Source organism: Sebastes umbrosus, chromosome 9 (genome assembly GCF_015220745.1).
Source record: "Sebastes umbrosus isolate fSebUmb1 chromosome 9, fSebUmb1.pri, whole genome shotgun sequence".
Classification (NCBI taxonomy): domain Eukaryota; kingdom Metazoa; phylum Chordata; class Actinopteri; order Perciformes; family Sebastidae; genus Sebastes; species Sebastes umbrosus.
Window position 1 is genome coordinate 23,513,981 of NC_051277.1, and position 15,558 is coordinate 23,529,538.

Here is a 15,558-nt window from a genome sequence, read left to right on the forward strand (position 1 = left end):
TTCTTTCGGTTTAGGTAACAAAACTACAATCTCTCTAGGTTTAGGCAACAGACAAAAAATGTTCGGTATAGGCAAAAGAAACAGGTTTAGGCAATAAAACTACAACTTCTTTAGGTTTAGGCAAAAAAACAGGTTAAGGCAACAAAACTACAACTTCACTTCTTTAGGTTTAGGCAAAAAACAGTTAGGTTTACGCAATAAAACTACAACTTCTTTAGGTTTAGATAATAAAACTACAACTTCATTAGGTTTAGGCATCAAAACTATAACTTCACTTCTTAGGTTTTGGCAAAAAAAACACTTAAGTTTAGCGAAAAACATTGTGTTTTGGGTTAAAATAACTATGAACACAAAGAGAACTACACATTGTTGGTTTCACACAGGATGCAACCTCCAGACTCCTGGGTGAAAACCCTGTATTTGTGTCCCATCCATCGTCCTTGTCCTCCAGCCCCTAATGGACTATCACACTGTCTATACTACAGCACCTGACTTCCGCTTCTGGCCCTGTCATAATTACGACGGTCGCTAGAGGTCGCTGTTGTGTTCTTTTATAACTTCTTTCGGTGATCTACCATGTGAATGGATGATAAAAACCTACTAGTGGGTGTAGTGGGCCCCTACTGACTCACATTTATGGGGCTTATAGCAACTGATAACACCTATTTAATAGCCTGACAACAGTCTAATCAGCTTGTCGTCATGTTGGTGTCCCTGAGCTCCACTGTCAAATACTGAGAATAATGGGCTGCAGTTGGGTGAAGCAGTGTCCGCTCTCAGTGCCAAGACAAGGACACCATGATCGATGCTCTAAATCCTGCAGAACTAGCCACACAATTAGAGGCGATGAAAATGGATTCAGAGTCGTTGAATGATGTGTTTATGTGTGAATGTCTGTGCCACCAGAGTTTTTGCACAGGAAGCACGATGCCAATGACTTGGTGGCGTATATGGCGGCAATATATGTACGTCACAGCAGACAGTGTGTGCGCTTGTGTGTGTGTGTGTGTGTGTGTGTCAGGACACAGGGCTCATCCTTGACCAGAGACGTGCACGGAGACCAGCGCTCTTTCCACGCCACCTTTGTCTCCACATGAATTATCCATCGGGCCAAGTGTGGTAATCAAGCTACCCGAGGCAAGCCTTATTACAATGTTGGTCATTTAGCCTATTAGCAATGCCCTTACCTCATTTCTTGGTCAACTCCAATTGCATGGAAAATAGAGCAGTCAGCATGTTAAATGGGCTCAGGGAAGGTTGGGCGAGTTAAGGGCCATAAAGCGACAGCAGCTGATACAGCACATGCAGGCTCGCGGGGAGACGCTGTAAACCTCAGGGCACATAGTCGGTCCTGGGTCACGGGACAACTCTGGTATGGTGAGCTCATGATCATGAAAACTAATATTTAAAGAGGGAACGAGTAAAGACACGGAGCTATACTGTATATTTACAAATAGGCTGAGCATTAGGGAAAATTACATAGTTCCTAATGCACCAGACGAGTATAATTTGGAGTTGGAAAACTTCAAATGAGCAGATCAGATAAACACTTTTAGGAAACAATGAGTAGGTCGCTCTCACCTGCTGTGAAAGCAGGGGGAACGTTGCAGGAATTTTCCATTGCCATCTGGAGTTGTAAATGGGAAAAACGTGTTTTCTGCAATCTGAACATTATGCAATGATGTGATAAAATATTCAGTGACGGTTCTTTTATTCAAAAAGACAAGATGAGTTTGAGGTATTACTGTGGGAGAGTTAGTAAACTTCTGTGTGTTGCTGCCCTATTCTGGCCACTTGGTGTACTACAATCTAACAACCAAAGCCATATGTGCAGTAGATCACACTGCACTTGATAAGAAAAGTAAAGTGGAGACTATACTGGTGAAGATCCCAAAAATACCAACGGCACTAAAGAGATATTTTTTTCTCAGAGGAGCAATCATTTCTAGCTACAGTTCTTCAGTGCAACGGTCTAAAATGTACAGCAGTATACAAATATAGTGAAATGTAACGGCAACCTGTTGAGCTGAACTTTGCGCATGCTGTGCAAGCTAAAATACTAAATTATATATACAATTTAATTTTGACAATGGATTAGTTGCATGACGTCTTCTTTGGCTCTCAAGGGAGTTTTCTAAAGTCTGACGAAATAACCCAGGTGATGTCATCGGGGTAATCTCGGGTTGGTCTCGAGGCTTCAGTGGGTGCTTCTCCTTTAAATGGATGGACGGCATTTATACAGCCCTTTTCTACCTTAACGGACAAAGCAATTTACAATTCACACACACTCAGTGTCTCGCTCAAGGGCACTTCGACAAGCAGACAGGAGGAGCCGCCAAACTTGTGGGCTTAAAGGAACAGTTCGGAGGATCTATTTGCAGAAATGGAATATAATATTCATAACTATGATTTCATTAGTGTATAATGAGCCTTCATTTCTACATAGGGAGCGGGTCCTCTTCACAGAGTCTGCCATGTTTCTACAGTAGCCCAGAACAGACAAACCAAACAATGGCTCAAGAGAGAGCCTTCTCTGACACGCTTGTGAAACTGCATAATGTGAGCATCAGAGTGCAAAACCGCGGTACCGCCAGCCGCTGTCTGACTTCCATTGCTCCTGAAGTAGTGTTATTATAGTCAGGATGGCCTCTGAGCGAAGTGAACGGTGTTATGGTTTTGCACTTTTGGCTCACGTTACCACAGTCTTAGAAAGGGAGGGGTGAGCGGAGGGGTGCTCGGTTGGTTGCAATCTGCAACCACACCACCAGATGACACCAAATCCTACACACTGCACCTTTTATGGCTTGAGGCTTCTTTTGAGGAAATCCTTTATCAGACAGATAAACCTCAGGTGTCTATAACTCCAATTTTTTTTATTCAGATTCAGCATCCATATACTGTCCGTTCACGTATCCTCATACTATGATTTGTATGATGTCTTAAAGTTATTCCTCATATTTGGTGTTTTCCTATGAATATCCAGCATGTGACACACGTGTGAATTTCCACTCCAGTCTTTTCAAAATAAACTTCCATCTTCAAAAGAAACAACTTAGTTAGGTTTAGGAAAAGATCATGGTTTGGGTTAAAATATCTCCGGAGGTGGCATAACTTAAGTACAGAAGTTACGTGACAAATAAATCAACATTGACTTCTTGTTTCACACAGGGCACGAACAGCGGTCTCCTGGGCGAAAGTCGGGTGTTTTGTTTTTTTTAACCCACCCATCCACCCTGACCTTATCCCTATGCGGCGTTTGTTGGTCTTTATACTTCTTGGTTCACAACTACGTAGATTATATACAAATTCATTTTGTGTGATATATACAAATTACAGTGCATTACTTTTCGAAGGTATAGCTACGAACGGTGTATGAGAACAGCCTGTCTAGTGAAGGACGAGGACAGTGAAGGCAGGGAAAGTCTGATAAAACATGCTACTGAGTTGAGTTATAGGAAATGTAGCATGCAGTGGTTTTGAAGCTTGACTCATACAAAGTACTAAAATTCAGGACATCTCAGCCACTGCTGCTTGGACTTTAAGTACAAAACCAAATCAACAGAGTACCCCTTCTTTAAAATTCTGGTTTCATATCCAGTTTGCATATGTCAACAGGGCACAACCTGTCCCTTAAAATCCATTCATCAGCTCATGAGCTACAATACAGCAGTATCTTACTACCGACATCAAACATCAGCTGTAGACAAAACTAAAGCAGCCGCAGAGTAAAAACCATCCTCTTCTGTCCCCAGTGGGATTCTAACATCACCTTGAACTCAGCACAAGACTGTGTGAAGCCTTGCCAAGCCTATGAACATGACCTGGGTAGTGCATGTCAGGCGGGAGGAGGCAGAGGATGGAGCGTACATGAAGGGTATGCTGCTCCCTCCATCACAGACAAGACAAACGATGCACGGACAGATGGCACTCGACATCGTTGCCATATTCCGTTAGTTTCCAGTTACAACAACCTGACTCCGGATCAGCAGATGCTTATGTCACGCAATAAATGATACTGACCACAGTAGGATCTTTGCCACAACAGGCTCTCCGATCACTCTTATAATAAAAAAAAACAAACACATTGTCATCATAAACAGCAAATGGACAGTGGATTGAGCCAAAGTTTGGGTGTGTTCTTGCAATGGCCACATGGTGGTGGTGTGACTCAGAAGGGAAGGGTGGAGAGGACACAAAGGTTTAACTCATCTTACCAGTAAACCATATCAGTCACATCTAAATCAGAGTCAGATCATGATATCTCCACCCCACTTACTAATATTATATGAAACATCCAGGGTGCGGCTGAGATGGAGACACGGCGTGAGAATGCAGTTGCCAAGGCCTGGCCTTGGACTGAAAGCAAACTGGACAGTATCAACCATTAACTTATACGTAAGGGAATAAGGAGGCGTACTGGGAAATATAATATTCAATGAACTCTTGAAAGAAAGATGGAACAACAGGTGGTGATATGAAAATACAACGTATCAGGCTGCAGGTCAGAGCTGTCTGATGTTATGATGTGACCATAAAGGGAATCAGCTAAAGGTGGTTTATGTTTAATTTGAAGGTATTTATGTTATGTTATGTAAGTTAACTTGTAATTTGTATTATTGTTAAGATCAGGCTGAAGCTGCTTGAATGACAGTGATGGTGTCAAAGTCTCCATTTTTACTGAAAAAAATGAAATAGGAGAGTTCTTTTTTATTGTTTCATACTGTGCAGGAAAAAAACTGACTGATATTCTCAGTATTATGTAGTTTTTTAGTTGTTTACCAGATTCGCCATAGAAATGTATCAATCTCACATCAGACCATTCATTCAAAAAGAGGTAAATCCCACTATTTAATTCATTTAATTTCAAAATGTCATTATTTTTGGATAGGATATTCATATTATCTACTTTTTTAATGATTGCTAAATTTCAGCATAGTTTCTATTTGGACTCAGAAAATATTCAGTCTGGAGCATTGTATTGGTCCACAAGTTTTCATTAACAACTGTATATGTGAAATTGATGGATTTTTGTTGAATTGTTAGATTCTCCTTCTAATTTTCTCCTTTTGTTGGTGTTGTACATTGGTAATACTGTATGATTCAGTGTAACAATGTAACAGTGTTGTGTTAAGATTGGTATTCTTCTTTTTGTGTCCTTAAACTATATAAAAAAAAGTTTCCATATGACTGAAAATGTTAATGTCTTGAAAATATGACAAATCTGTTTTGCAAAATTGTCTTTTAAAACTTTCTACAGTAGCCTTTATGTGATAAATGTATATTATTGTCTCATCAGAAGGCAGCAGACAGACTCTTGATATATCCAATAGAACAGAGCACATCGCTGCCATTGGAGTTTAGAGTTTTTACAGATTTCAGCATCACAGATCTTGTAACTCTGTATGAACCGGGGTGTGTTGTAAGATCCTCAGACAGGCCCTTCTGGCTGTCCCCGGCTCCAGATTAAAGGCATCGGGAGTGGGCTTTTTGACTTTAGAAGAGCCCGTCTGGTCAGGAGATTTCAATGTGTGTCCTCATTTAAATAAAAAAAAAAAAAACTCACTTTGTCTTTCTTCATTTGTGAAGTAAACATTTTGTATTTGATTTAACTTTATTCTTAAGATTTATACATTCTTTTATTGGCATATGTATGAATATATAATTGTATTTGTATGTCTGTGTGTGTACTGTATGCAGTTAAACAGAGATGCAGTTAAATACTGAAAACACATATGTATATATGTGTGTTTATATATAGACTTATACACGTATATAATGTGTATCTGTTGTATATATACCGTATATGTATTGATGTGTTTATTTATGTGTGTATCCATCATTGCATAGTTACAGGCTTCTTTTCTAATGATTTTAATGTTTCGTTGTTATTTAAAGTTGGATTATCAGCCATGTGTTACTATTTGTAGGTCGTTTGTTTTTTCATTTAAGCTTCTCAACAGCGTATCAGGGGTTGAAAGTAACTACATGTACTCATGTGGGGAGTTTCTCCTTACCACTGTCGCCAAGTGCTTGCTCATGGTGGGAATTGTTGGGTCTTTGTAAATAATATTATAAAGAGCACGGTCTAGACCTGCTTTATATGAAAAGTGCCCTGAGATAACTTCTGTTATGATTTGGCGCTACATACTGTAAATAAAATTGGATTTAATGTATTTTACATTCCCTGAGACTTTCTACATTGACTCATTTAAGGGAAATGTTAGATTTTTCCCTCACCTCTGACAGATATAGTTAGTTACTTTACAATTTAAGATTACACTAGGGCTGCAACTAAGTGTTATTTTCATTATTGATTAATCTGTCAATTCTTTTCATGATTTATCAATTTGTTGTTTGGTCTATAAAATGTCAGATGTCAACTAATTGATTAATTGTTGCAGTTCTAGATTGCATAATAAAAAAGAATAGTATACCTCATAGAAGTAAAACCGTTTAAAGAAGCCAATCGTTCATTATGTAGTAACAATGGCCAGTTGAAGGACCTAAAACATTAACACATAGCTTATATACAGTAATAAATGCATCCACAGTTCAATACAAGGCCATTCTTCAGAATCAGAATGACAACTTAAATCATATAAAGTTTTGAAAAGCAAAGGGTTAATGTTCTCTTGTGGAGAAAGTGTAAAAATGTTTTCTATGTCATCCTAATGAGCCTGTTGCATCCCAATTAGTCTAATCACTAAACAGTTAATGGATCTAAATCACCAAAAGGCCTCTGGGACAGAGAGAGCGAGAGAGAGACAGTGAGAGAGACAGAGAGACAGAGACAGAGAGACAGAGACAGAGAGAGAGAGAGAGAGAGAGAGAGAGAGAGAGACAGTGAGAGAGACAGAGAGACAGAGACAGAGAGAGAGAGAGAGAGAGAGAGAGAGAGAGACAGTGAGAGAGACAGAGAGACAGAGACAGAGAGAGAGAGAGAGAGAGAGAGAGAGAGAGACAGAGAGACAGAGACAGAGAGACAGAGACAGAGAGACAGAGACAGAGAGAGAGAGAGAGAGAGAGAGAGAGAGAGAGAGAGAGAGAGACACCAGGAACGTTTTTAGTCAAGAGACAAAAAATCTTAATTTGGGTCACACGCACACGCACACTCGCGCACATGCACACGCGCGCTCATCGCTCCTCGCCTCAAAATACCCACACTGTTCGTGCAGCGGAAGTTTTTAAGCAACCTTATCTGCAGCTTTATCTGAGTTGGAGATGTGCTGCAGAGAGACAGGTCAAAGGGCTGCTGCAGGATGGAGCATTAGAGGGATATGAAACACATGCCAGACGACCTGTCATCTTCAATTTACACTTGACTGAATGGTTTACTGTCCAGGTACAACTGTTTAATGTGGTGCATGATTGATCAAACCCCACACGATTAATCCTTTGATTTGTTTTATTTCGTTGTTGTAACTATAATGTCAGAAAACAGAGAAACTTTACGCGCAAAAGCCAGTGGAGATCAATCATGAAAACATTTTCCCTCATGTCTTGTGCACCCCCCCCCCCCCCCCCCCCCCCCCCCCCCATCTCCTCTTCCACCCTTGAGTTTACTTTATTTCGCCAATTATTACAGCAAGAGCCAGTGTTGACTCTCACTGCGCCTGAGAGAGATTTTACAGCCATTCATCAGCTCTCGAGTCGCACAAATAGTCTTTAAAACTATAAACACCCTCGCTGGTCTGGAGACAGGGGGACCCATTTAGCCCGTGGCTGCAGTGCTAAACGCTGCAGATAAAACAAACGATAATACTGTCTGTCTCCTGTGACCGTCTCCACAGGCATTAATAGCAGGTTTAGTGCCAACCAAGCAGGGGGTGAGGGGGGGAACACGTGGAGGGTTATGCGTCATTACGCACCGGTTGTCTCCATTTCACTGCTGTCTGACCAAATGAGTTGTATTTTGTTGTTGTTCATCTATCAATTACGGATTGTGTGTTTAATTGACAACATCTACATGGTAAAGAATGCACTCCTGGAAGTGACTTTTACTCGAATTTAAAGCTGATTGCTGAACTAATTGGGATTCAACAGGCTCATTAAGGATATAATCCAGTTAAGAATGACATAGAAAACATTTTACACTTTCTCCACAGAAGCTGTTTGGCGAAATGAAACAAATCCAAAACTTTGTAGCAACATTAACTCTTGCTTTTCAAAACTTTATATAATGTTGTCTCTCTCTCTCTCTCTCTCTCTCTGTCCCGGAGGCCTCTTGGTGATTTAGATCCATTAACTGTTTAGTGATTAGACTAATTGGGATGCAACAGGCTCATTAGGATATAATCCGGTAAGAATGACATAGAAAACATTTTACACTTTCTCCACAGAAGCTGGTTTAGCGAAATGAAACAAATCCCAAACGTTGTATAGCAACATTAACCCTTTGCTTTCCAAAACGTTATATATAATGTTTAAGTTCTCATTCGGATTCTGAAGAATGGCCTTGTATTGAACTGTGGATGCGTTATTTATCTTGGGAAAAAGTCTGCAAAATGAAATGCTTAAAAGCAATAAAATGGGGCTGTTTTTATTGGGTAAAAACTTGGGTGTCACATATGACACATTTTTTTAGGATAAGCTGGCCTGCAGCGTGGGTGGGAGTGTTTGTGTGTGTGCAGGTTTTGTTGTCATCTGTTATCACGTCCTGATAACTGCAGACAGTGGCTCCAGGATCTGTCGGAGGCAGACAGCAGAGTGTGTCGCTGCTGGTTTCAGGTTCCCTGTCCAGGGACACAACCTGTTGTCTTTCTGGACGCTTGTCTGCTCCGTTTCCTTGCTCTAATTCCTCTCAGTATCCTAAATGATGCAAGTTTTGGCACCTTTGATGTGGACGCAGTGAGATAAATCATTTCTCTCTTGGTACTTGAAGATGTGTGTAAACATCCGTCCGAATGTTGGTGCTGCTAGAATTAACTGGAAACGCGTTTGTATTTGTGCGTAATGATGACAAACTGCAAGACTGAGAAATATTCATCTTAACAAGTCATTTTCTTTTAAATTTCACTTCATTTCTGAACTTTTTTTATCCTATAAAACAAAGCAGAATAAGATCAAGTTTCAAGTTTATTTGTCATATGCATTTAAAAGTACAGTGTACAGTGAAATGCAATGTTCAGACTGTACTGAACAGTATAGCACTAAATGAATGCAGAGCTGATGTGGATTGTTTTATGGATGTTTTTAGGTTGCTTTATAATTTTATTCTCAGGTATTGTCTTATTTATTGTAGTATTTATCAACTGTACTATCTATTTATAGATTTTAACGGCTTACAGAGAGAGCCAGGTTAAAAATGCATTTCATTGCATTTCATTGCATTTCACTGTACACTGTATTTTTAAATGCATATGACAAATAAACTTGAAACTTGAATAAGATCTGCTTAAGATTTGCAGTGATTGAACACATATCCTCCTGAGACCCAGCCCATTGACATGTGTCCTCTGTAGTGGACATTTTGTCCACGTGCATATCCTTTTACTCTTTTGACTTACTCTATCAACCCCTGGTGTATTGTAAAGAGGACATCATGGGCTTTCCAGTGATATGGCATGTGTTTTTTTTTTTTAATCAAGTTGAATGTATTCTTGGCATTTCTTTTGTCTTTTCCCACTGAAATGGTCCTGTGGTCCACTATACAGTGGACATGCTGTAAAATAAAAAATAAAGTTTAAAAAGCCTATATTGTAAGATTTTCTCTATAACCCTAAATAGGAAGGAAATCACACAAAAAAAGTATTTGGAAGACTCTTTTTTTACTCGGTTCCCAGGAGGATATAGACCTATTAGCAACATCAGCCCGATGGCATGTAGCAGACATCACTTTATACGTCATGAAATGGGAGTACCAGTGTCTCCATCCAGAGGGTCCCACCTCCCTCCATGCGTCACCAGGAGGCCAAGAAAAAAGTTTGGAGACAGTTGACATTCAAAATGCACACTTCACTCAAGATCAGTCTGCTACACCGAACTAATACTTAAATCCAAGTAAATATTCCCAGGAAGGAGAGGCAGTTTGTTGACGTCGACAGGTTAATAGGCCTCTTTTTTTCTCCAGCAATGTTTCCCAGCCCCAGCACGTCCACTCCCTTCTCGGTAAAGGACATATTAAACCTGGAGCAGAGGCATGACGTTATGGTGTCTTCTCTGGACGTTTCTTCTTCTTCATCTTCTCGTATGGATTGCTGCACCGTGTCGACCTCCTCCTCTTCTTCCTCCTCTTGCATGCTGGCCCGCCTGAAGCAGGAGCCTCTCCGGGACATGTCCACCTCGCTGTTTGGAGAAGACCTCCAGGAGTCCAGAGCAGACAGCAGAGGCAATGCACTCAACTTTGCTACTACCTTTTATGGGAAATCCCTCATGGAGATGGATATAGTTAAGGATGGGAAATCAGACGCGTTTGAGGCGAAACGTAGAAAAGGTGAGTTGATGAGAGGACACATTTTAAAGGTTTTGAAAGGCCTGCATGCTAAAATAAGGCCCACGAGCTCGTGTTCTTTGATTTGTGCAAAAAAAACGCATCAGATGTTCCCAGAAAAGCTCCACTAAAGCATTTTACGCATTAATACAGAAAAAAACACCATTATATACTGGATAACAGGCTTTGAAACTTGATTTTTCAAATAATAAAAAAATAGCTTAAAAGTTGTGTTGATGTGCAGCTTTTTGTAGGTGTGCTAGATTTATTTATTTATTCATAAAATGTATTACAAAAAAAAAAATCAATGTCAAGACTACAAAAGTTGCACTGGCAAATATAAGTTATTCAGTTACGCGTGCGTAAAAAAAGGATAAATTGGCCTATATTGTATATTGGTAGAAATTTAATTTTTTTATTCTTATTTTATTCTAAAGTTTTTATCTATTCTTTTGTTATTATACTGTTTAACTTGCACCAACAAAACCAAACCAAATTCCTAGTGTATACCTCTTACACCTGGCAATAAACACGATTCTGATTCTGATTCTGATTCTAATTCTGATTCTGATTCTAATTCTGATTCTGATTCTGATTCTAATTCTGATTCTAATTCTGATTCTAATTCTGATATGTGTCTTTTTTTTCCAAAGCTTACACTGAATGCATCATTGACGTGCAAGGGAACTGAATTACAATGGGCACAAGCAAATTAACCATAATATGATACAACAAAATATAGATATATGATAAAGGCTATTGTTATTATTATTGTTATTATTATTATTGGTCGGCTCTAGGCCTAATGATGGAAATACATATCCATCTAGTCCCTCTAAATCTATTAGTAGTACCCAAGGTCAAAACGAAACATGTTGAGGATGCTTTTAGCTGCTACGCTGCTCAACTGTGGAACAAACTTCCAGATGAAATCAAAGATGCACTAACAGTGGCCACTTTTAAATCTAGACTCGAGACCAAAAACTGTTCTCAGACGCTTTTCTTAATTGATCAAATGCTGCACTTAACTGTCTTTTGATTGTTTTTTACTATCCTTTTAATTTTTTTTTCTTTTAACTTATACTTTTATATTCTTATCTTATGCACTTTGTGCACTTTTATCTTGCTTTTATATATGTAAAGCACTTTCAATTGCCTTTGTGTATGAAATGTGCTATATAAATAAACTTGCCTTGCCTCTGTTAAAAAGTCACTTTTGCAGGTATATTTTCTCATCCTTTTTCTTTCTGTCTGGTGTGATCAAAGTTATTCAGTTACGTGTGCGTAAAAAGGGTACATTGGCCTACATGTGTCTTTTTTCCAAAGCTTACACTGAATGCATCATTGACAGGCAAGAAAACTGAATTACAACTGGCACAAGCAAATAATATGATACAACAAAATATAGATATATGATAAGGGCTATTATTATTATTGGTCAGCTCTATAAGCCTAATGGTGGAAATACATATCCATCTAGTCCCTCTGTTAAAAAGTCACTTTTGCAGATACATTTTTTCATCCGTTTCTTTCTGTCTGGTGTGATCAGAGGAGTTCAGTCACAAGCAAATAATATGATTCAACAAAATATAGATATATGATAAAGGCTATTATTATTATTATTATTATTATTATTGTTGTTATTATTATTGGTCAATTCTATAGGCCTAATGGTGGAAATACATATCCATCTAGTCCCTCTGTTAAAAAGTCACTTTTGCAGATACATTTTTTTCATCCTTTTCTTTCTGTCTGGTGTGATCAGAGTAATTCAGTTACGTGTGCGTAAAAAGGGTAAATTGGCCTACATGTGTCTTTTTTCACTGAATGCATCATTGACAAGGGACTGAATTACAATGGGCACAAGCAAATTAACCATAATATGATACAACACAATATAGATATATGATTATTATTGTTGTTATTATTATTTGTCAGCTCTAGGCCTCATGATAGAAATACATATCCATCTAGTCCCTCTGTTAAAAAAGTCACTTTTGCTGATATATTGTGTCATCCTTTTCTGTCTGTCTGTCTGGTATGATCAGAGGAGTTCAGTCCTCCAATCGAGCCCGTGGAGGACCTAAAACCCTTGGAGGATCCAGACCGACCCAAGTCCCGGAGACGCAGGAAGCCTCGTGTCCTCTTCTCCCAGGCTCAGGTGTACGAGCTCGAGCGCCGCTTCAAGCAGCAGAGGTACCTGTCTGCTCCGGAGAGAGACCACCTGGCCGGCGCGCTCAAACTCACCCCGACGCAGGTGAAGATCTGGTTCCAGAACCGGAGGTACAAGTGCAAACGGCAGAGGCAGGACCAGAGCCTGGAGATGGTGTCTCTGCCGCCGCCCAGGAGGGTGTCGGTACCGGTTCTGGTCCGGGACGGGAAGCCTTGCCTGGCTGCGGACTCAGCAGCCACCTACAACCCGTCCTACATCAACCATTTCACCTATAACAACTACCCGGCCTTCAGTAACTACACCAGCCCTGCATGCAACTCAAACTATGCGTGTAATTATCCTGCAGCCTCAATGCAAACTGTGCAGGGATCCTCCAACAACGGGAACTACATGAACTTTGGGGACCTGAATAATGTGCAGAACACCTTTTCCTCCAGTAATGGGGTGTCTTCATTACATGGCATTAGGACATGGTAAACTAAATACCAAATACTCCTATTCAGTTTAAAGGGGTTTATTTCTGACTGCATGCATTTTTTAAATGTGTCAAGACTTGTTTGTGGAGTTTGTGTAACTTTTCTTATATTTAATTACTTACTTTTTTGGTAGTTTTTCGTTTTTATTTTGAGCACCAGTTTTTGTCTGAATAGTCTACATTTTTATTTATTTCCGTGATATTATAGCACAGACATGTCATTTGAGAGAAAATAAAAAAATTAAAATAAAACACAGTTAATTAAAAAAAATGTAATTAAATGTCAAATTTAGAACCATATTCTATTTTATTATTCTTTTATTTTTCTTTTATTTTTTAATTTTCTTGACACAATGACACAGTGTTGTTAAATAATTTTAGCTAAAAAAAAAATCAGACAGTATTTTCAGTGTGTGACGATGAAAGAGACAACCAATAGTAAATTTAGTCTAAAATTATTAATTATATAAGGATATTATCATTATTATTATTATTATTTGTTAAAATTGCTGTTATGCAACTATTTAATTCTGATGCTTAAAGTTGTTTAATGTTATAATTAGCTCTGGTTTGGCTCTGACTTTCAATCCCTAAAATCATTAAAAAATATATAATAAAAATATATAATAGTGAACTATAATTATGACAATACATAATCCATGCCAGTGGGTCACATAATGGTTGAACTGGTTCTACAGTAGATCCACATAAAGGACCCTGACATCTGTAAAACCCTCACATGGTTTGTGTCTGGTTAAAACGTTCAAGTGGCTATTAGGAAGCTTCCTTCAATATGCTTAAACAAGGTTAGAAGGTTGTTAAAAGTTTACACTTTTTACGGCCCGCTGTCAGACACGTGTACACTCTACACCCATGTTTAAAGTTGCTGTGACGGAGATGGCTGCGAGCCATGACCTTGACCTGTATTACATCTTATTAAAGCAGGTTCTGCTGTTTTTTAAATTCTGTGGTACTACAAAACATTCAGATTTTCTTTTATTGTATTGAAGTATTTTCATATACAACATGTCAAAAGCCATCCTGAAGGTCAGCGACCTTTTCTCTGTACTTGTTAATATGAGGACAAATTCAAGATGTTACCTGATCCAAGATATTTATCTATTTTTGGACAGTATACTTGATTATTAAAGACTTCCTTTTTAAAACTTTTTTTTGGCTAAGTCATTACTGTGTTTTATTTGAGAAGTTTAACATTGCTTACAGTGATAATGCATCAGATAAATAGCTGAACAAAGCTCCCTTCAGCCGTAGAAATGACTACATGAATGTGGAGTTGTAGAGATTCTGTCTGGTTGTTTACGCCATCATTGTGGTGCCTTGTACGATCCCCTGAGACCCCGGTCCACTTGTCCAGATACAATTCCAAACACTTGATTGACACTATCACGGCGTTAATGCAAGAATAGTCCAATTTGCTTGACAGAGAGCCAGAGGCCTTGTCTAAGTGTGCAGTTATACATGAACGGGCTCTGCCCAACTGCCACCACTTTACACAAGTAAGAGACGCTTAGACAAATCTCAGGTCTCTCCACACATGCTCTTCTATCTCGTTTCAAACAACACGCCCTCATAACAAACATACGTTTGAGAAACATGTTAAACATCAAGCCAGGAGACTTTATGTTTATTGATAATCAATACGGACATTAACATATTAAACAAAGCAATGCCAGGCAATAGCAGAAGGGTAGCAAGGTCATGTAGCTCCTCTGGCCACCCTCTCCTCCGAGGTGTTGAAAAGGCAACGTCAGATAACGGCACCAAACAGGCCTAAAAATATCCCCCCTCACCCCTCCACCCACACTGGAAAGGGAGAGGGGAAACGGGTCCTAATAATCTGCTTTTCCGGGTCTTATCTGAAGAAAGGCAGGGATGCATGCTGCTCTATCTCTGCCAGTGTGATCGCTGCCACTGCTGTTCTCTGAGCTGTTGTGCTCCGCTGCAGACCAGGGCCAAGCTAACACGGGCGGAGACGGAGGGAAGTGTGCACCCACTCTTTGAAAATGTCTTTTTCAAAGAGTGGGTGCACACTTCCTTTTTAGTTTGCTCGCTAAATGAATAAAACATAGGGACAATGTGAAGTGCAAATGTACAAGTGCAAGCACTGTTGTGATTATCCAGCTAGTGAAACACAAACTGAGTGACTACAGTTGGGCTTGTGTCAAAATTAAAAGCCTTTTCAATATTTTCTATTTCCAAAAAATACCGTTAAGTCACTATAATGCTGTAATAAATTATACCTCACAGTAATTATAAATAACAATAATTATAAATAAACTAAATACTTATACTTCATTTGCACAGTGACTTTATGATATCAGGTGATGACAAATGTTTTGGTTAAAACATCAGTTAGTCAGTAATATATTTGTTTTTTAAGTTGTTACATTTAATACCACTATTGATTTATAGTAATTAAAACTATTGTATACTACTATAACATTGTTTTAATGACGTGCA

At 39.0% G+C, this 15,558-nt stretch overlaps 1 protein-coding gene across 3 annotated transcripts in view; it reads left to right on the top strand.

Moving 5' to 3' along the window:
- nkx2.5 (NK2 homeobox 5) overlaps positions 1–14,248 on the top strand; it is a 31,484-nt gene extending 17,236 nt beyond the window's left edge. Inside the window, exons 2-3 of one of the 3 annotated variants that reach the window (XM_037780918.1) lie at positions 9,783–10,432; positions 12,478–14,248. In XM_037780918.1, coding sequence (XP_037636846.1) covers positions 10,072–10,432; positions 12,478–13,079 — 963 coding nt within the window. In that variant the 5' untranslated portion in view covers positions 9,783–10,071 and the 3' untranslated portion in view covers positions 13,080–14,248. Of the gene's footprint in view, positions 1–3,752; positions 5,122–9,782; positions 10,433–12,477 lie in introns of those variants that run through there. The other 2 variants (XM_037780919.1, XR_005208296.1) reach the window with 2 other exon arrangements.
- Positions 14,249–15,558: the final 1,310 nt, after the last annotated feature.